The following is a 20,999-nucleotide window of genomic DNA, read 5'->3' as shown; positions in this document are numbered from 1 at the left end:
GTCTTTGAGTAACATTCCAACTATTATCATAATATCACACCAATTTTGACTTGCCTTGACTTTTATTATAACACTGCCAAAATTCCTCCAAGTTTTTCTGGTGAAATTGTGACCTTTTTCTTGTGAAATTCCAACTCATTTTTCACAACAAGCTTTTTTTATATTTGGATAGTATGCATATTTTATTATTGTTGTAAATAAAAATATTTTTATATCTAGAAAGGGTGGTTCTTAAGAGGTAGGCATTTTTCTCAGGTTTCAAGATGTGTGTGTGTATGTGTGTTTGTGTGTGTGCGTGCGTGCATGTGTGTGTGTGTGTGTGCGCGAAAAACCTGGTTCTTCTCCACTGTTACAATCTGTACTGTATTGCGTAAGCGGAACACGTCAGCCATCGGCTACGATAGCATCATCTGAAGTGTGCATGTGCAGGTGTGTGCCAACAAGTGGGCGGGGCATATGAAATCATGCGTGCAGCACAGACTGTACATACACTGTCATGGCAACACTGGAAACAAACACATAGAGTGATTGATGAAAGTACAGAAAGGTGAATATGCACCCTATTGCTAGCACACTGTTTTCTACACTGTCCAATCTACTGTACAGTAAGTATATGTACTTGTTCTTTATGTTGAACAAGTCTCTAAATAGCTGCATGTCAGAGGAAGTATGCATGACCATGTATGTGCACAATGGCATTTTCCACTGAAAGACCTCACTGTCCCCAATGCCATGATTTGTGGAGCTGTTAAAAAAAATACTCAACATTGTTGACGTTTTTATTGCAGTCAAGGCATGTTTGGAGAGCAGACACGCCAATTTCAAACATGCCTTTGTGAGGCTGCACTTCCTGAAATGCCTTCTGATAATTACGGGTGTGAAAATATAAATCCAACAGAGTGAAATTTGCATAGAAATGGTGTAATGTGAGGTGACACATCGCAGCATATCAAAGCAATCACCACAGACCACACCCACTCCTGGATGTCAGGATTCTTGTCGAGGTGGAATTCTGGAAATTGAAGATGTCCAAACTGTAATTGGAGGTGTGTCGCTCAGCAGGTGTTGTCTGTCTGGGAGGTCCGAGGCCAACAGAGGTCAGAGGTCAGATGTCTGGGCTTTTGACGGAATTTTTTATGTGGCGAAACCGCGGCGTGTCAGCGTTAGACAAACCACGAGACAACGAGGTGTTCCATTCAGGGAAACCACTGTAAGGGGATTTTTTTTCTCCAAACGGCCGACCTTTGACCTGCTGGAGCTGAAATACACAATTTGTTCTTGCAGGCTTTCACTGTAATGCCTGCAAAAATAATATATTTACTCAAAAGGATTCATTATGTCAAAAATAACGTATTTACTTAGAGAAATGCGTAATTATTAATATTTTGTATTATATATTGTAAGATTTTAGACTTAGACTTCCTTTTTATTGTCATTCAAATTTGAACTTTACAGTACAAATAAGAACGACATTTTGTTGCATTAGCTCTTGGTAGTGCAGGATGCAAAAAAAAAAAAAAAACGCAATAAGGTGCAGATATAAATAAATAGATTACTGTACGGATAAATACATTGCACTTTTTCACATGCGTCCATGTTTATGGATGAATGTTATATTGTCTTTTTTATTCCAGCGAGTTAATCCATTTTGGGGGGAGTTGAGGGGATAATTTAATTATGATGCGTTCAAGAGGGCGGCATAGCTCGGTTGGTAGAGTGGCCGTGTCAGCAACTTGAGGGTTGCAGGTTCGATTCCCGCTTCAATCATCCTAGTTACTGCCGTTGTGTCCTTGGGCAAGACACTTTACCCACCTGCTCTCAGTGCCACCCACACTGGTTTAAATGTAACTTAGATATTGGGTTTCACTATGTAAAGCGCTTTGAGTCACTAGAGAAAAGCGCTATATAAATATAATTCACAATTCACAAGAGTCTTACGGCCTGAGGGAAGAAGCTGTTACAGAACCTGGAGGTTCTGCTACGGAGGCTGCGGAACCTCTTCCTAGAGTCCAGCAGTGAAAACAGTCTTTGGTGGGGGTGGAAGGAGTCTTTGCAGATTTTCTGAGCCCTGGTCAGGCAGTGGCTTTTTGCGATCTCCTAAATCGGAGGAAGATGGGTCCTGATAATCTTTTCCGCAGTCCTCACCACTCTCTGGAGAGACTGGAAGTCTGAGGCATTGCAGGGTCCAGTCCAGACAGAGATGCTGTTGGTCAGCAGGCTCTCTATAGTGCCTCTGTAGAATGTGGTGAGAATGGGAGTAGGGAGCTGAGCTCTTTTCATCCGACGCAAAATGTGCATGTGCTGCTGAGCTCTTTTTACAAGAGGTCCGGTGTGTAGAGACCAGGTTATATTGTCAGTGATCTGCACCCCCAGGAACTTGGTGCTGCTTACCATGTCCACCGCTGTGCCGTTGATGAAGAGTGGAGCGTGGCTGGACTGGTGCTTCCTGAAGTCAAGAATGATCTCCTTGGTCTTGTCGACGATCAGGACCAGGTTGTTGGTTCTGCACCAGTCAACCAGATGTTTCACCTCCTCCCTGTAGTCCATGTCGTTATTGTCACGGATGAGGCCCACTACTGTCGTGTCGTCCGCATACTTCACAATGTGGTTAATAGTGGACCTGGCGCAGCAGTCATGGGTCATCAATGATTTTTTTCATAAACACTAAATATTTTTGATAAAATACATTTTTATTTTGTATAAAAATTGAATAGTTAATTATTATAGTATCATTCATTGTATTATATTTTAAGGGTTAGCGCGTGTGCCTCACAAAGAGAAGGTCACGGGTTCGATCCCTGGGCTCCGAGTCTTTCTGTTTGGAGTTTGCATGTTCTAACCGTGACTGCGTGGGTTCCCTCCGGGTACTCCGGCTTCCTCCCACCCCCAAAAACTGGCACCTGGGTATAAGTTGATTGGCAACACTAAATAGGCCCTAGTGTGTGAATGTTCTCTATCTGTGTTGGCCCTGCGATGAGGGTGGACCCCGCTTTCCGCCTGAGTGCAGCTGGGATAGGCTCCAGCAACCCCCGCTACCCCGAAAGGCACACGCGGTAGGAAATGGATGGATGGATTATATAGTAAGATATTTTTCATTAAAACTGAAATATTTTTGATAAAATAAATATTTTTTATTGATAAAAATAAATTAATGATTATTATTTTATCATTGTATTTTTAATAAAAAGATGGATAGTACTTTATTGATTCCTTCAGGAAAGTTTCCTCAGGGAAAAAAAAAATCTAAATTAATATCATATTGTAATCTATTCTCAACAACTCAATTATTTGGAAAGTAAATATGAACATTATTTTGTATTAGTAAAATTATTAGTAATTATGTTTGATTATTTCTTTGATAAAATGTTTTATATTATATGAATGCATATTTATTTAGTTGTAATACAAATGTTACATTACAAGATTTTTTTCATGAAAACTTCATTTTATAAAAAAAATGATTTTATAAATAGTTGGTTTATTTAATATTATATTTGTTATATTGTGCAATATCTTAATTTTGTGTTTTTCTAAATATACTATACATTTATAGTAGATGTTTTTCATAAAACGTACTGCAAAAAGACCAGTCAAAGGTCGTCGATGTGACATCGCCCTTTGTTGCAAACATAGTTGCAAAGTTATGAAGAGAACGGACGTCATATCCTTAACAATTGGATATCCCTGTTTTTGACGAAAACTATCAATGTTTCCAAGGTATCTTGTGTTGCCATGTTTCGCTGTCATGCATTAATATGCATCCCTAATATTTAGCCTATTTTGGCCTGTGTATATGCACAAATACAGTATGTGTTTTTAAAGAATTGTAATTGAGGAGACATTTTGATCCCACGTAAAAGTTTCAGTATCCAAAGCAAATAAAGCATAAAGATAATTTGTGTGTGTTTAAGGCCCCAAAGGTGGAGGTGTGGCACGAAGTGCAAACAGCTTTGTATGAAAAGCACATAAACTCTGACATTGACTTGTTTCGTCATTTTCACCTCACCAAATAGGACTTTTCCAACTTGTTTAGTGCGACAATACTTCTTCTTGGCTTTCCTGTTTGAGCTTCTATAGTAATACACCATTGTATTTTGTCTCTCTCAGTTCCAGCGTAAACATATCAGAGGCACGTGTAATGTCTTGTACTTGTAGGTAAACTTAGACCGGTGGTTCTCAAACCTCTTAAAAGGGGAACATTATCACAATTTCAGAAGTGTTAAAACCAATAAAAATCAGTTCCCAGTGGCTTATTTTATTTTTCAAAGTTTTTTCTAAAAATTTGAACCATCATGCAATATCCTGAAAAACGGCTTCAAAGTGCCTGATTTTAACCATCGTTATATACACCCGTCCATTTTCCTGTGATGTCACTGCGGGTAGAACAGAAAGGTATAGCGACAGTAGCTCGGATTCAGACTCTGGTTTCAGCGGCTTAAGCGATTCAACAGATTACGCATGTATTGAAACGGATGGTTGTAGTGTGGAGGCAGGTAGCGAAAACGAAGTTGAAGAAGAAACTGAAGCTATTGAGCCATATCGCTTTGAACCGTATGCAAGCGAAACCGACAAAAAGGACACAACAGCCAGCGACATGGGAGAAGGCAAGGACGAATTCAGCGATCGCCTTCTAACCAACGATTGGTATGTGTTTGTTTGGCATTAAATGTTGGTGGTGGGAAAGGATGGATGCAAATGTAGCTACAAATGAGGCATAATGCAATATGTACATACAGCTAGCCTAAATAGCATTTTAAAATCGATTAGCTTGCAGTCATGCCGTGACCAAATATGTCTGATTAGCACTCCACATAAGTCAATAACATCAACAAAACTCACCTTTGTGATTTCGTTGACTTTATCGTTGGAAATGGATCTGCTTTGAGTGTTGCAGGATATCCACACATTCTTGCCATCTCTGTGCCTCTGTCGTAGCATCGCTGTCATCGGTACAGTGTGCAGAACAAACGAGGGACTTTCGCATCTTTTAACCACTGGTGCAACTTGAATCCGCCTCTGTTCGTGTTGTTACACCCTCCGACAACGCACTGACAAGGCATGATGTCTCCAAGGTACCGGAAAACAGTCGAAAAAACGGAAAATAACAGAGCTGATTTGACTTGGTGTGTGTAGTAATGTTTGAGAAAATGGCGGGTCGCTTCACGATGTGACGTCACGGGTGAAAGGTCATTGCTCCGACAGGCGAACAATTGAAAGGCGTTTAAATTGCCAAATTCACCCTTTTAGAGTTCGGAAATCGGTTAAAAAAACATATGGTCTTTTTTTCTGCAACAACAAAATATATATTGACCCTTACATAGGTCTGGTGATAATGTTCCCCTTTAACAAAAAAGTTTCTTTCTCCGACGCTACCACAGAAAGACGTGTTTTATCATTTATGCCACTTCCTTGATTTTGTCCAGCAAACTTTTTATGCTGTGCGTAAATGCACAAAGGTGAGCTTTGTTGATGTTATTGACTTTTTAGAGTGCTAATCCGGCATATTTGGTCAATGTGTGACTGCAAGCTAATCAATGCTAACATGCTATTTAGGCGAACTGTATGTACATATTGCATCATTATGCCTGTTGGGATATTTTAGCTCATTCAAATTCCTTTCGTTATATCATCTGTGTATTTAAATTACATTTGCATGTCTCATGACACATTATCTGTATGTAATATTGGCTGCATTTCTGATAGTTGTTTGTGTGCCGTTACAGACCACAGCAAACGTTACCCAGCTTGCAAAGATCGTAATAAATCCATCCAATAGTTAGCTCACCCTCTGAGAAGTCTCCCATTTACTAATGTTTTCCAATTTTTCAAGAATGTGTAAAATAATATTACATTTCAACATTTCAGTCTACAAAGATTTGTGTCAGCCCGCGACACATAGTCATTTTGATAGTAAGCTTATTTGGCTAATACAGACACTTCATTATTACACTTGAAGAGTTCATACGCAAAAACCAATAAACGCCATTTTGATAAAGTTTAGCCCAGCCTCGGTAATATATAGTACGCCACTTCTATTGTGGTATACCAAAATCAATTTGTTTGCAAATGCGGACAAATGCCGCTTTTAACGTCATTTAGTTCAGCGATTTATTGCAGCGGCCGATAAGCGCCATGGATCATCTACCACAAAAGCCGATATATCCGTTTGCCCAACCAGCGCTGCAGTACGGGATCACGTGACAAACAAAATGGCGGCGCGCACGGAGTCACTCAGTGTTGTTATCCACGCATGAATCATTTGGAAGCTTCTCCTGTGAACACTGTTAAGCCAGCGAAAAAAACTGACGTGTTGAAGTTATTATTTGATGTTGGCGCTAGCACGCGTGTCCGTGAGTTTTACACCGCTGCGTTAAACGATGTTGTCGAGCATGGAGCTAATGTCGATAGCGATGATGAGTGAGCTGTTATCTGCACAGGAGTGTTTTTGATAGGCAAACCAGGTTGAGCATTTGTGGTTGTTTTATTAATAAAACGTTGTCTTCATTGCAACACTGTTTTTTTTGTTTTTTCATTTTGTGCTGAAAAGCACAAGGTAAATATGTGAGGTCACAGTTCCAAAAAAGCATGTCCGGTTAGCAAGTACGAAAAAACAATGTTCGCAGGGACAGCTAGATTTATGCGTACCAAGGGATCGAAACTGTTAAATAATGAAGTAAAGAAATGTGAACAGTTGTTACGTTGAAATGTGGCTTTCGATAAATTTCACGTTCTGTTTTTCTCTCTATCTTTATCTTGAATATTATGCGAAATAACGACCGCAAAGAAAACGATTTTGGAGATATCTGTTTTTGCGACATATCATAATTTGGATATATCTGCTTTTGACGTAAAAGCACATCAAACACTTACTTGAAAGCCATTCATTACATCAGCATTTCTTAAAAGTTTAGGCTTTCATGACTTGCTTATGTTGATATTAAATAAACCATTGTACGCTTGTACATGTACCGGCAACACCAGCAGGCAGAAAATCGTTAATATACAGAATCGGTCAAAATGGACTTATCTGCTTTTGCATATGAACTCTTCACTTATATAAGGCTTTTAATTTTTTCAATCAATCAATCAATCAATGTTTACTTATATAGCCCTAAATCACTAGTGTCTCAAAGGGCTGCACAAACCACCACGACATCCTCGGTAGGCCCACATAAGGGCAAGGAAAACTCACACCCAGTGGGACATCGGTGACAATAATGACCCAGTGGGACGTCGGTGACAATGATGACTATGAGAACCTTGGAGAGGAGGAAAGCAATGGATGTCGAGCGGGTCTAACATGATACTGTGAAAGTTCAATCCACAATGGATCCAACACAGTCGCGAGAGTCCAGTCCAAAGCGGATCCAACACAGCAGCGAGAGTCCCGTTCACAGCGGAGCCAGCAGGAAACCATCCCAAGCGGAGGCGGATCAGCATCGCAGAGATGTCCCCAGCCGATAATTTTTTGTGGCTCCAGACACTTTTTTTTTGTATTTTTGGTCCACTATGGCTCTTTCAACATTTTGGCTGCTCTAAAGACACATTTTTTTGTGAATTGTGTGTGCGTAGGCACACAACTGTCACAGTTCAATTAACAGTGGAAAAGAGGAACCCAAGGATGCAGATGGAATTGAGAGTAAATAGTTCTTTACTTAACAAAAGGTAGCGAATAACAGCAATAATCCAAAACTGGAATGTAACAAAAGGCGACGGTGCGAAAAAGGAGAACAGAGAGAGCACTGTGAATAAAAGACTAACCTAAACTATAAACTATCTGAAACTAGGGTCAAAGTTGCAAGACGTGCAAACTACAAAACTACATACCAAGCTGAATGGCACAGGAAATAGTTTAGGAGGCATTTAGGTGAACATGCAAGGAGTCTAGGAGTCTTCAGTCAACGGAGTGGAATTGCCGAGTGCCATTCAGCTATTGCAGTGCTGCTTAAATAGTGTTGCGAAGATTGGCTACAGCTGTGCACGTCTCACAACTCCGCCCACAGGAAAACACGGGAACTCTAGGAAAAAGACAAACAATAAGAGCCAGGTCTGCTGCACCAACAATTGCAATCTGAACACATACCACAAGATGGCAGCAGGCGGTGACAACAACCAGCAGAAATCATTAAAAAATGAAACTCAGCAGCCGATATTGACAGTAAAAAGTTGTTCTCGCAATTATTGGATATCAATTCAAGCAATAACAAAGCTTGCATCACTATAGCTCTTGTCTCAAAGTAGGTGTACTGTCACCACCTGTCACATTATGCCGTGACTCGTTTGGAGTTTTTTGGTGTTTTCCTGTGTGTAGTTTTTTATTTCTTGTCTTGTGCTCCTATTTTGGTGGCTTTTCCTCTTTTGTTGGCTTTTCCTCTTTTGTTGGTATTTTCCTGTGGCTGTTTCATGTCTTCCTTGAACGCTATTCCCCGTACCTGCTTTGTTTTAGCAATCAAGATGATTTAATCAATCAATCAATCAATGTTTATTTATATAGCCCCAAATCACAAATGTCTCAAAGGACTGCACAAATCATTACGACTACAACATCCTCGGAAGAACCCACAAAAGGGCAAGGAAAACTCACACCCAGTGGGCAGGGAGAATTCACATCCAGTGGGACGCCAGTGACAATGCTGACTATGAGAAACCTTGGAGAGGACCTCAGATGTGGGCAACCCCCCCCCCCCTCTAGGGGACCGAAAGCAATGGATGTTGAGCGGGTCTAACATGATACTGTGAAAGTTCAATCCATAGTGGCTCCAAGACAGCAGTGAGAGTCCCGTCCACAGGAAACCATCTCAAGCGGATCAGCAGCGTAGAGATGTCCCCAACCGATACAGGCGAGCGGTCCATCCTGGGTCCCGACGAGCGGTCCATCCTGGGTCTCGACTCTGGACAGCCAGTACTTCATCCATGGTCATCGGACCGGACCCCCTCCACAAGGGAGGGGGGGACATAGGAGAAAGAAAAAGTTGTGCAGTCGCTATCCTTCCTTGTGGGAACATTGTTGATTGTCATGTCATGTATTGATTTACTTTGTGGACGCCGTCTGCTCCACACGCTGTAAGTCTTTGCTGTTGTCCAGCATTCTGTTTTTTTTTTTTTCATTTTGCAGCCAGTTCAGTTTTAGTTTCTTTTTGCGTAGCTATCCCTAAGCTTCAATGCCTTTTCTTAGTGGCACTAAGCGGCACTACCTACACGCTGCCTCCTGCATATTGTGATCATGACAAACCATGTTCCCGACATTTACAAAGCAATTAGCTACCTGCTGCCAATTACTGATATGGAAGAGCATTACACGGTGATTCTGCCGAGCTCGAGACAGCACAGACTCTCAACAGCGGCACATTTGTGTATTACTACTACTAGTTTGCAAAAAATATTTTTAACCCTTTCAGGTGAAATTACATAATCTCCCACAGCACACCAGACTGCATCCCACGGTACACCAGACAATATCTCACCGCACTGGCTGAAAAACTCTGCTCTAGAGTGACAGTACTTGTACTTGTATTATTACACCATTTTTTCATGCATTTTATTACTAGATTTTTTTAATAGACATTGACTTGTTTTGATCCTCCACGCTGTGTATGGCGATACTAGGGCTGGGCGATAAAACGATATCGATATATTAGATTATTAGATATTAGATAGATTATTGATATCGATAAAAAATGCACTTAATATTCCATTTTTAGAGCACAGCTGCAACTTCCTGGCACTAAACCTGCGGAAAATAGTTCTAGGGGCAGTATAGTTCAGTTGGTCGAGTGGCCGTACCGGCAACATGAGGGTTCCAGGTTCGATCCCCGCTTCCGCCATCCTAGTCACTGCTGTTGTGTCCTTGGGCAAGACACTTTAACCACCTACTCCCAGTGCCATCCACACTGGTTTAAATGTAACCTGGATATTGGGTTTCACGATGTAAAAGCGCTTTGAGTCACTGGAGAAAAGCGCTATATAAATATAATTCACTTCACTACTTGAGTACAATGTTTGTCGAATCCACACACCTCTGGAAATATGTCACATGTTGGTGCAATTCAACATGTCCGAATAGGAGTATAGGAACAAACCTACTAATAATGGTTTGACACCAAACCCACGAGCATTGCCGTGACAACCGGGCGGCATACAAACAGTGACAAGTCGCTCGTAAAAGAACACGCCTCCTACATAACATGAATCATGTGCGAGCGCATGGTGAAAGTTCCAGGATCTAACCCGCCTTTACGACCCACCCACAACAAAACACACTTTCTGGTTCCTCACACCCACACTTAGAATGTGACATGTGAAGGTCTGACACACACACACACACACACACATACACACACACACACACACACACAATGAAAATAGATTACACATGATGAAATTCATTAAGTGACATGTTTTATGCACCGACCAATGCACTTCATTGCAAGAGTGCGGTATGATGAATTGAGGTGTCCTTTTCATTCTTCAATAAAAATCGCGTGCAGCCTCAAGCCGACATGCTTGGAAAGGCTGCGCCGTTAATTCTGCGCCCCGCTTCTGCACACTATACATAGAAAGTTGGCAAGAAGTGCAAAGCCTTCACACTGTAGAAATAGATTCATCACTCCAGCGCTTTATAGTTCATACAAATGTTGGAGAAGTCTTTATAATTATCAGGCTTGTTTGCCCTTCATATTAGTTCTTTCCTGTTAATGGCCGCCATATTCACCTAATATTTACAGAGCGTTCAAAAGAGACGGTGTGTGAGCGTACGTGTGTGCTCTCGTGCGCTTGGGAGCAGTAATATTTCCAGTCAAAAAAAGGATGAATGAACAGTGCCAGCATTGACGACTGCTAAGTAAAAGTGGTAGAGAAACATCTTCCTTAATTTGCGGGCTATAGAGCGTTTTCTATTCGGGCTCCAGTACTCTGGAATGCCCTCCCGGTAACAGTTAGAGATGCTACCTTAGTAGAAACATTTAGGTCCCATCTTAAAACTAATTTGTATACTCTAGACTTTAAATAGACTCCCCTAGACCAGTTGATCTGCCGTTTATTTTGTGAATCTGTGACCCCTGCTAGCTATCCAAAGTCAGGACCCAGGGTGGACCACTAACCTGTGCATCAGTTGGGGACGTCTCTGCGCTGCTGACCTGTCTCCACTTAAAGGGGAACATTATCACCAGACCTATGTAAGCGTCAATATATACCTTGATGTTGCAGAAAAAATACCATATATTTTTTTAACCGATTTCCGAACTCTAAATGGGTGAATTTGGGCGAATTAAACGCCTTTCTATTTATCGCTCTCGGAGCGATGACGTCAGAACATGACGTCACATAGGTAATTAAGCCGCCATTTTCTCAAACACATTACAAACACCGGGTCTCAGCTCTGTTATTTTCAGTTTTTTCGACTGTTTTCCGTACCTTGGGGACATCTTGAATCGTCGGTGTGTTGTCGGAGGGTGTAAGAACACTAATGAGGAGGGATTCAAGTCGCAACACTGGCCCAAAGATGCGAAAATGGCAAGAAATTGGACGAAATTTGTTCAAAATACGAGGGTGTGGGGAAAGCCGACGAAACAGTCAGTCGTTTGTTCCGCACACTTTACCGACGAAAGCTATGCTACTACAGAGATGGCAAGATTGTGTGGATATCCTGCGACACTCAAAGCAGATGCATTTCCAACGATAAAGTCAAACAAATCTTCCGCCAGACCCCCATTAAATGTGCCGGAGTGTCCGCACATTTTACCGGCGATGCTAAGGCAGACATGGCACAGAGATGTATGGATATCCTGCAGATACATTTCCAACGATAAAGTCAACGAAATCACGAAGGTGAGTTTTGTTGATGTTGTCGACTTATGTGCTAATCAGACATATTTGGTCACGGCATGACTGCCAGCTAATCGGTGCTAACATGCTATTTAGGCTAGCTGTATGTACATTTGTAGCTATATTTGCATCCAACGTTTCCCTCCCCCCACATTTAATGCCAAACAAACACTTATCAATCGACATATTTAAGTTGATCCAGTGTCACAAGATGCGAAAGTCCCAAACGTTTGGTCTGCACATTTTACCGGCGATGCTAAGGCAGACATGGCCGAATAGCGTCAAAAGCTATTATCTCCTACTGGCCCCACTATGGACTGGATTCTCACAATATTATGTTAGATCCACTATGGACTGGACTCTCACACTATTATGCTAAATCCACTATGGACTGGACTCTCACAATATTATGCTAGAGACACTATAGACTGGACTCCCACACTATTAACTAGATCCACTATGGACTGGACTCTCACACTATGATCCAGATCCACACGACGTCCATTGCACCGGTCGCCCAGGTGGAGGTTTGGGTGAGGGGGGCCTCCAAGGTTTCTCATTATCATCCCATTGGGTTGAGTGTTTTCCTGCCCGAATGTGGACCTGAGCCGAGGATGTCGTTGTGGCTTGTGCAGACCTTTGAGACAGTTGTGATTTAGGGCTATATAAGTACAAACTCCATTTCCATTTGAGTTGGGAAATTGTGTTAGATGTAAATATAAATGTAATACAATGATTTGCAAATCCTTTTCAACCCATATTCAGTTGAATATGCTACAAAGACAACATGTTTGATGTTCAAACTAATAAACTTTTTTTGTGTGCAAATTATCATTAACTTTAGAATTTGATGCCAGCAACACGTAACAAAGCAGTTGGGAAATGTGGCAATAAATACTGATGAAATTGAGGAATGCTCATCAAACACTTATATGGAACATCCCACAGGTGTGCAGGCTAATTGGGAACAGGTGGGTGTCATGATTGAGTATAAAATCAGCTTCCATGAAATGCTAAGTAATTCACAAACAAGGATGGGGCGAGGGTCACCACTCTGTAAGAAAATTGTCGAACAGTTTTGGAACAACATTTCTCAACAAGCTATTGCAAGGAATTTAGGGATTTTACCATCTACGGTCCATAAAATCACCAAAAAGTTCAGAGAATCTGGAGAAATCACTGCACGTAAGCGATGATATTATGGACTTTTGATCCCTCAGGTGGTACTGCATTAAAAACAGACATCAGTGTGTAGAGGATATCACCACATGGGCTCAGAAACACTTCATAAAACCACTGTCTGTAACTACAGTTGGTCGCTACATTTGTAAGTGCAAGTTAAAGCTCCACTATGCAAAGCCAAACCCATTTATCAACAATATCCTGAAACGCCGCCGGCTTTTTTGTGGCCAAAATTATTACGATTATGATTATTATATGATTATTATCTCAATTTCAACATTGCCCCTGGCATGAGCTGAAAGACAAGGACTTTCAGACTAATACAGTCTTAGGTCTATTCCTGCTAAACACTCGATGCTGAAATCACAATGCTAATGTTAGCTATCAGAAATATGTGTGGAATCAATAAATAGCCACCAGCATGAACGTAACACATACTTCCTTAAAAAAAAATCTCCTGCATCCGCCCTGAACATTCTTGGTAGTAGCATCATGCTTGAAGCGCAATCCAAGATAATTTCTTGATAGTGTTTGCTATTTATTAGAATAGAATAGAATATAAAGTACTTTATTGATCCCTTGGGGAAATTCGGCACCACAGTTTGCTCACAATAGACAATAATAATAAAATATAATATATAACATATATTATATATATAATATATAATATATGAATAGTATAAATAAATTCTACATATATTCTACATTTAAGTGCAGTCAAGGAACATATGCATAATACAGTCTGATGGCTGTCGGTATGAAGGACCTCCTGTGTCGTTCCGTGTTACATTTAGGGAGTCTGAGCCTTCCACTGAACGTGCTCATTCTCTCCGCAATTTCCTAGTGTAGTGAGTGGGAGGTGTTGTCCATAATGGCTAGGAGTTTTGCTAGACTTCTCCTCTCTGACACCACCGCCAGAGAGTCCAGCTCCACTCCCACCACGTTACTGGCCTTCTCTACCAGCTTGCCCAGCCTGTTTGTGTCCCTCACTCTCAGCCATTAGAGATGTTATATTTGTGCCAATATTACAGCGGATATCATGTCATTATGACGCTATATTCGCTAGTCATCATAGGAAATGTGGTCTTCTTCTGGCAAAACACAACTGCTTTGGTCCGCTGGCGCCGCCTAAATCAACCAAAATTGAATGTTCTTAAGTTTAAATGGAAAGAAACATTAACATTTAAAATTCCAGTTGAAACTTCCGGCTACTAACTAGAAAATGACGACTTCCCAGTACAAATTAATCAATCAATCAATGTTTACTTATATAGCCCTAAATCACGAGTGTCTCAAAGGGCTGCACAAGCCACAATGACATCCTCGGCTCAGATCCCACATTAGGGCAAGAAAAAACTCAACCCAATGGGATGACAATGAGAAACTTTGGAGGGGGCCGCAGATTTGGGGAGCCCCTCCCCCTGGGGGACCGGTGCAATGGACTTTGAGTGGATCTAGCATAATATTGTGAGAGTCCAGTCCATAGTGGATCTAGCATAATATTTTGAGAGTCCAGTCCATAGTGGATCTAGCATAATATTGTGAGAGTCCAGTCCATAGTGGATCTAGCATAATATTGTGAGAGTCCAGTCCATAGTGGATCTAGCATAATAGTGTGAGAGTCTAGTCCAAAGTGGATCTAACAGAATAGTGTGAGAATCCAGTCCATAGTGGATCTAACATAAAAGTGAGAGTCCGGTCCATAGTGTATCTAACATAATAGTGAGAGTCCAGTCCATAGTGGATCTAGCATAATATTGTGAGAGTCCAGTCCATAGTGGAGCTAGCATAATATTGTCAGAGTCCAGTCCATAGTGGATCTAGCATAATATTGTGAGAGTCCAGTCCATAGTGGATTTAGCATAATATTGTGAGAGTCCAGTCCATACTGGATCTAGCATAATATTGTGAGAGTCCAGTCCATAGTGAATCTAACATAATAATGTGAGAGTCCAGTCCATAGTGGATCTAACATAATAATGTGAGTCCAGTCCATAGTGGATCTAGCATAATATTGTGAGAGTCCAGTCCATAGTGGATCTAGCATAATATTGTGAGAGTCTAGTCCAAAGTGGATCTAACAGAATAGTGTGAGAATCCAGTCCATAGTGGATCTAACATAATATTGTGAGAGTCCAGTCCATAGAGGATCTAGCATAATATTGTAAGAGTCCAGTCCATAGTGGATCTAGCATAATAGTGTGAGAGTCTAGTCCATAGTGGATCTAACAGAATAGTGAGAGTCCAGTCCATAGTGGATCTAACATAATATTGTGAGAGTCCAGTCCATAGAGGATCTGGCATAATATTGTAAGAGTCCAGTCCATAGTGGATCTAGCATAATATTGTGAGAGTCTAGTCCATAGTGGATCTAGCATAATATTGTGAGAGTCCAGTCCATAGTGGATCTAGCATAATATTGTGAGAGTCCAGTCCATAGTGGATCTAACAGAATAGTGTGAGAATCCAGTCCATAGTGGATCTAACATGATAGTGAGAGTCCAGTCCATAGTGAATCTAGCATAATATTGTGAGAGTCCAGTCCATAGTGGATCTAGCATAATATTGTGAGAGTCCAGTCCATAGTGGATCTTGCATAATATTGTGAGAGTCCAGTCCATATTGGATCTAGCATAATATTGTGAGAGTCCAGTCCATAGTGGATCTAGCATAATAGTGTGAGAGTCTAGTCCATAGTGGATCTAATAGAATAGTGTGAGAATCCAGTTCATAGTGGATCTAACATAATAGTGAGAGTCCAGTCCATAGTGGATCTAGCATAATAGTGTGAGAATCCAGTCCATAGTGGATCTAACATGATAGTGAGAGTCCAGTCCATAGTGAATCTAGCATAATATTGTGAGAGTCCAGTCCATAGTGGATCTAGCATAATATTGTGAGAGTCCAGTCCATATTGGATCTAGCATAATATTGTGAGAGTCCAGTCCATAGTGGATCTAGCATAATAGTGTGAGAGTCTAGTCCATAGTGGATCTAATAGAATAGTGTGAGAATCCAGTCCATAGTGGATCTAACATAATAGTGAGAGTCCAGTCCATAGTGGATCTAGCATAATATTGTGAGAATCCAGTCCATAGTGGATCTAGCATAATATTGTGAGAGTCCAGTCCATAGTGGATCTAGCATAATATTGTGATAGTCCAGTCCATAGTGCATCTAGCATAATATTGTGAGAGTCTAGTCCATAGTGGATCTAACAGAATAGTGTGAGAATCCAGTCCATAGTGGATCTAACATAATAGTGAGAGTCAAGTCCATAGTGGATCTAGCATAATATTGTGAGAGTCAAGTCCATAGTAGATCTAGCATAATATTGTGAGAGTCCAGTCCATAGAGGATCTAGCATAATATTGTAAGAGTCCAGTCCATAGTGGATCTAGCATAATAGTGTGAGAGTTTAGTCCATAGTGGATCTAACAGAATAGTGAGAGTCCAGTCCATAGTGGATCTAGCATAATATTGTGAGAGTCCAGTCCATAGTGGATCTAGCATAATATTGTGAGAGTCCAGTCCATAGTGGATCTAGCATAATATTGTGAGAGTCCAGTCCATAGTGGATCTAGCATAATATTGTGATAGTCCAGTCCATAGTGCATCTAGCATAATAGTGTGAGAGTCTAGTCCATAGTGGATCTAACAGAATAGTGTGAGAATCCAGTCCATAGTGGATCTAACATAATAGTGAGAGTCAAGTCCATAGTGGATCTAGCATAATATTGTGAGAGTCAAGTCCATAGTGGATCTAGCATAATATTGTGAGAGTCCAGTCCATAGAGGATCTAGCATAATATTGTAAGAGTCCAGTCCATAGTGGATCTAGCATAATAGTGTGAGAGTTTAGTCCATAGTGGATCTAACAGAATAGTGAGAGTCCAGTCCATAGTGGATCTAGCATAATATTGTGAGAGTCCAGTCCATAGTGGATCTAGCATAATATTGTGAGAGTCCAGTCCATAGTGGATCTAGCATAATATTGTGAGAGTCCAGTCCATATTGGATCTAGCATAATATTGTGAGAGTCCAGTCCATAGTGGATCTAGCATAATATTGTGAGAGTCCAGTCCATAGTGCATCTAGCATAATATTGTGAGAGTCTAGTCCATAGTGGATCTAACAGAATAGTGTGAGAATCCAGTCCATAGTGGATCTAACATAATATTGTGAGAGTCCAGTCCATAGTGGATCTAGCATAATAGTGTGAGAGTCTAGTCCATAGTGGATCTAATAGAATAGTGTGAGAATCCAGTCCATAGTGGATCTAACATAATAGTGAGAGTCCAGTCCATAGTGGATCTAACAGTTAAATTAAACGCACCATAAAAAGTCCAAACGGCAAATACTCTGCTCATGCGCGAACTGTTGCAATTCCCGCCCTGTGTGGGTCTCTGCTTGCGCAGAAACTGCATCAGCTGACCAGCAGTACCGGTCAACTACTCCTTGAAGAACTGCTGTGTGCTTTCACATCCGAGTCTCCAAGACAAAAAAGTCTCCAATAACACCGGAAAAAGTCTCTGGATTTAGGTGTCAATATACTACTGTATTTTCCAATACTTTTGGTGTTATAATGCAAGCCTAAGTGTCAATTCAGCATTTTTATTAAGTACAGTAAGTGCGCCTAAAGACTCCATTCTCTTCCTATGTGTCACTTTTCTCACTCACATGTACTGTTGAGTAACAGCACTTAGGAACTAAAAATACCAGTAACTGATAGGACTGTTACATGATGGGAGTGAGGAACACTGATATAGAATATGAACCTTGGCAGGCACAAGACATTAAAACAACGTTGAGAACTTGTTGAATTAGGTTTGAGTTGCTCAACGTCAGAACCTAACTTTGGAACGACATCTTTTTGACAAAATTTAGTCAATGTTGGGTTCTGACTTTGAGTTGACCATTGAATTTTGGTCATTTACCAACCAATATTTTTTAACACGATTACAACACTGAAACAACGTTTATTCAGTGTGAAATGAAAAATGAAATTAAGTTTAGTTCGGTCATATAATCAATCAAATCAATCAACCATTTTGTGTGATCAGTTTTACAGTAGAGGTTTTACGTAAACAATCATACACATTTACACACAAAAGAAAAGAAAAAGAATGAACAAAAAAAGAATAGGCTGAAGCCAAAGCTTATATTTGCCTATCCTAAACCTTTACTGAAAATAAGATTGCCTGGAACATCAACGTTAAAAAAAAGTCAATGGGATGAAAGTAATTGTTACTATATTTTATAATTTTCAATTATTTCACCTTTCAAGGTTTTCTTAAACCTTACCAAAGAAGTGCATGTCTTCAGCTCATCACTGAGCTTGTTCCACCATTTAACTCCTAAAACTGTAATACATTTGTAATTTGTATTCAGGTTGAGACATTGATTTAACCATGGAAATTTGGTAATTACCCAATCAACAACGTGGATCCAACGTTAGTTAGACATCAATGTTGTCCCAATTTACAACTACAACTATTTTGCAACGTTGTTTAGAAGTCAGTTTAAAAAAACATGTATATTTAATCAATGTTGTATTAATGTATTGTGCCTGCTGGTATGTGTGTGTTGTGGAAGGTCACTTGCATAAAGACTATATTATTTAGACTTAGACTTAGACTTAGACTTAGACAAACTTTAATGATCCACAAGGGAAATTGTTCAACACAGTAGTTTAGTTACATTGATGGAAAGTGTAAGGATGGAAAGGACAAGGCAGGTATAAATAGACTAGGTATAGCAATGTAAAATATAACATATCTGTGAATATATACAATATATACTTAATATGTGTACAGTATATTATATCCATCCATCCATCCATCTTCTTCCGCTTATCCGAGGTCGGGTCGCGGGGGCAGCAGCCTAAGCAGGGAAGCCCAGACTTCCCTCTCCCCAGCCACTTCGTCTAGCTCTTCCAGGGGGATCCCGAGGCGTTCCCAGGCCAGCCGGGAGACATAGTCTTCCCAACGTGTCCTGGGTCTTCCCCGTGGCCTCCTACTGGTTGGACGTGCCCTAAACACCTCCCTCGGGAGGCGTTCGGGTGGCATCCTGACCAGATGCCCGAACCACCTCATCTGGCTCCTCTCGATGTGAAGGAGCAGCGGCTTTACTTTGACCTCCTCCCGGATGGCAAAGCTTCTCACCCTATCTCTAAGGGAGAGCCCCGCCACACGGCGGAGGAAACTAATTTCGGTCGCTTGTACCCGTGATCTTATCCTTTCGGTCATGACCCAAAGCTCATGACCATAGGTGAGGATGGGAACGTAGATCGACTGGTAAATTGAGAGCTTTGCCTTCCGGCTCAGCTCCTTCTTCACCACAACAGATCGGTACAACGTCCGCATTACTGAAGACGCCGCACCGATCCGCCTGTCGATCTCACGATCCATAGTATATTATATATACAGATATAATATGTCTATAACATATATACAATATATACCAAATGCTATGTACACTATCACAGTATATTTGTCAGCCCCAGCATAAAAAAAGAGATTTGGATGTTACACTAACAAGTGAACTAAAGTGAGCTTCTTGTCTCTCTTTTGCAGGATTTTGGGTTATTTTTGTCCTTTTTTGAGTCAAAGTTCACATATGTCTGACCAGGAAGGAGCTTAGTTTGCTCTTTTTCTTCTGGTTCATTTCAAAGTCTTTGACTGCCAGAGTTATATGAGTGTAGCTTTTGCTTAGTACAGCTTTCCTAAAACTTTTGTAGGCATATAATCCCTAAATAAAGTTTCTCCACACCAAAACTAGCAACCATCATCTTAAAACGCTTCCACCAACCCCACTTTGACCCTCTTTTTGATGACTAGCTGTTCTGTTGACCCTTGCTACACGACAACATTTTATTAGCCTTGGCACCTAGGCCCTAATTGATATTTGAGTGATGTTCCTGGCATGGCTTTCCCCTCAAAATAGCCTGGGGATGCTGTGCCGAGCCCTCGGGAACCACTGAGCAACTCCTGTGAGCCTCAGCTCTCACATAGGCAGGACATACCACGTCTTAGCATGAGCGAGAGGGATACCAAAGCATCACTAACCTGTAGAGGACCGCCGGCCGGCATGGTTGATCTCATTGATGTCAGGTCGATGTCTCGGCCTTGGTCGCCGCGCTCTACCTTACCTAGACCTTGCATAGTGAAACCTGCTTTGGACACGCTACTGAACGCACACTGCAGTATAGCCTGATGATCCTTGTGACAGAAATTTGCTTTGGATGCTAAGCAGCAAGCTAGAGAGGAGACTGGGGGACAAACAAACAGCTTATTCACCTCATCACAGTCTCCTCCTCACTCCCTATCTCTCTCCTCGCACACTTTCTTTTTCAGTCCATCCTTGTAAAAGACAAGAGTACCTAACCCTGCGGAACACCAGACAAACATTGTCCGAGAAATGTGAAGTTTTTCTAATCTTCCACTTTCGGCTTGTGTCTTTATTCTGGCTTCATAAAAGACGAGGGTAACTAATACTCAGCCCTGGATTTTAAGAAATCTAAGAGATCTAGAGTTCTTATTTTCTCACTCCCACTCTCTCTCAATTTGCACAATTTCTACATATCTCTATATCCTATTGTCACAAAAGAAGAGGGTGCATAATAGTAATAACCTGCGGAACACCAGACAAACATTTCTCAAGAGGTCTAAGTTGTTCTTATTGTCTCACTCTGTCTTTTATCAACACTTCTTACATTTTTGTATACAATAGTATGGCTTCATAAAAGACAAGGAAGCCTAATACTAATATTCTGTGGAACACCACAAACCTGCTGTTTGAATGCTTGATCCGAGTCTAGTTGTACAGCTCTCATTAGATTATGCAGGTGCATTTAACAAAGGATCCACACTAATGCTCACCTCAGATGACCACCTGAGATGATGTAATTGTCTTGGGGCCTCTACAACCATAAACAAGTGTTATATTAAAGTATTAGACCGTAGTTGTCCTTTTTGTCAACAACACCTGCAGTC

The 20,999-nt window shown here is 41.0% G+C and overlaps 1 protein-coding gene across 5 annotated transcripts in view; it reads right to left on the bottom strand.

Moving 5' to 3' along the window:
* The window catches only part of LOC133560139 (ninjurin-2-like), a 50,820-nt gene extending 30,520 nt beyond the window's left edge, over window positions 1–20,300 (bottom strand). For 2 of the 5 annotated variants that reach the window (XR_009808388.1, XM_061912304.1), the window contains exon 1: window positions 20,073–20,295. Coding sequence is in view for 4 of the 5 variants with exons in the window: in XM_061912304.1 (XP_061768288.1) it covers window positions 20,073–20,168 (96 nt within the window). In the remaining variant the exon portion in view is untranslated. Of the gene's footprint in view, window positions 1–20,072 lie in introns of all 5 variants that reach the window. The other 3 variants (XM_061912307.1, XM_061912306.1, XM_061912303.1) reach the window with 3 other exon arrangements.
* Between the last annotated feature and the right edge of the window lie 699 nt (window positions 20,301–20,999).

This window comes from Nerophis ophidion, linkage group LG10 (assembly GCF_033978795.1).
Source record: "Nerophis ophidion isolate RoL-2023_Sa linkage group LG10, RoL_Noph_v1.0, whole genome shotgun sequence".
Classification (NCBI taxonomy): domain Eukaryota; kingdom Metazoa; phylum Chordata; class Actinopteri; order Syngnathiformes; family Syngnathidae; genus Nerophis; species Nerophis ophidion.
This window is presented reverse-complemented; position numbering and strand designations above follow the sequence as displayed.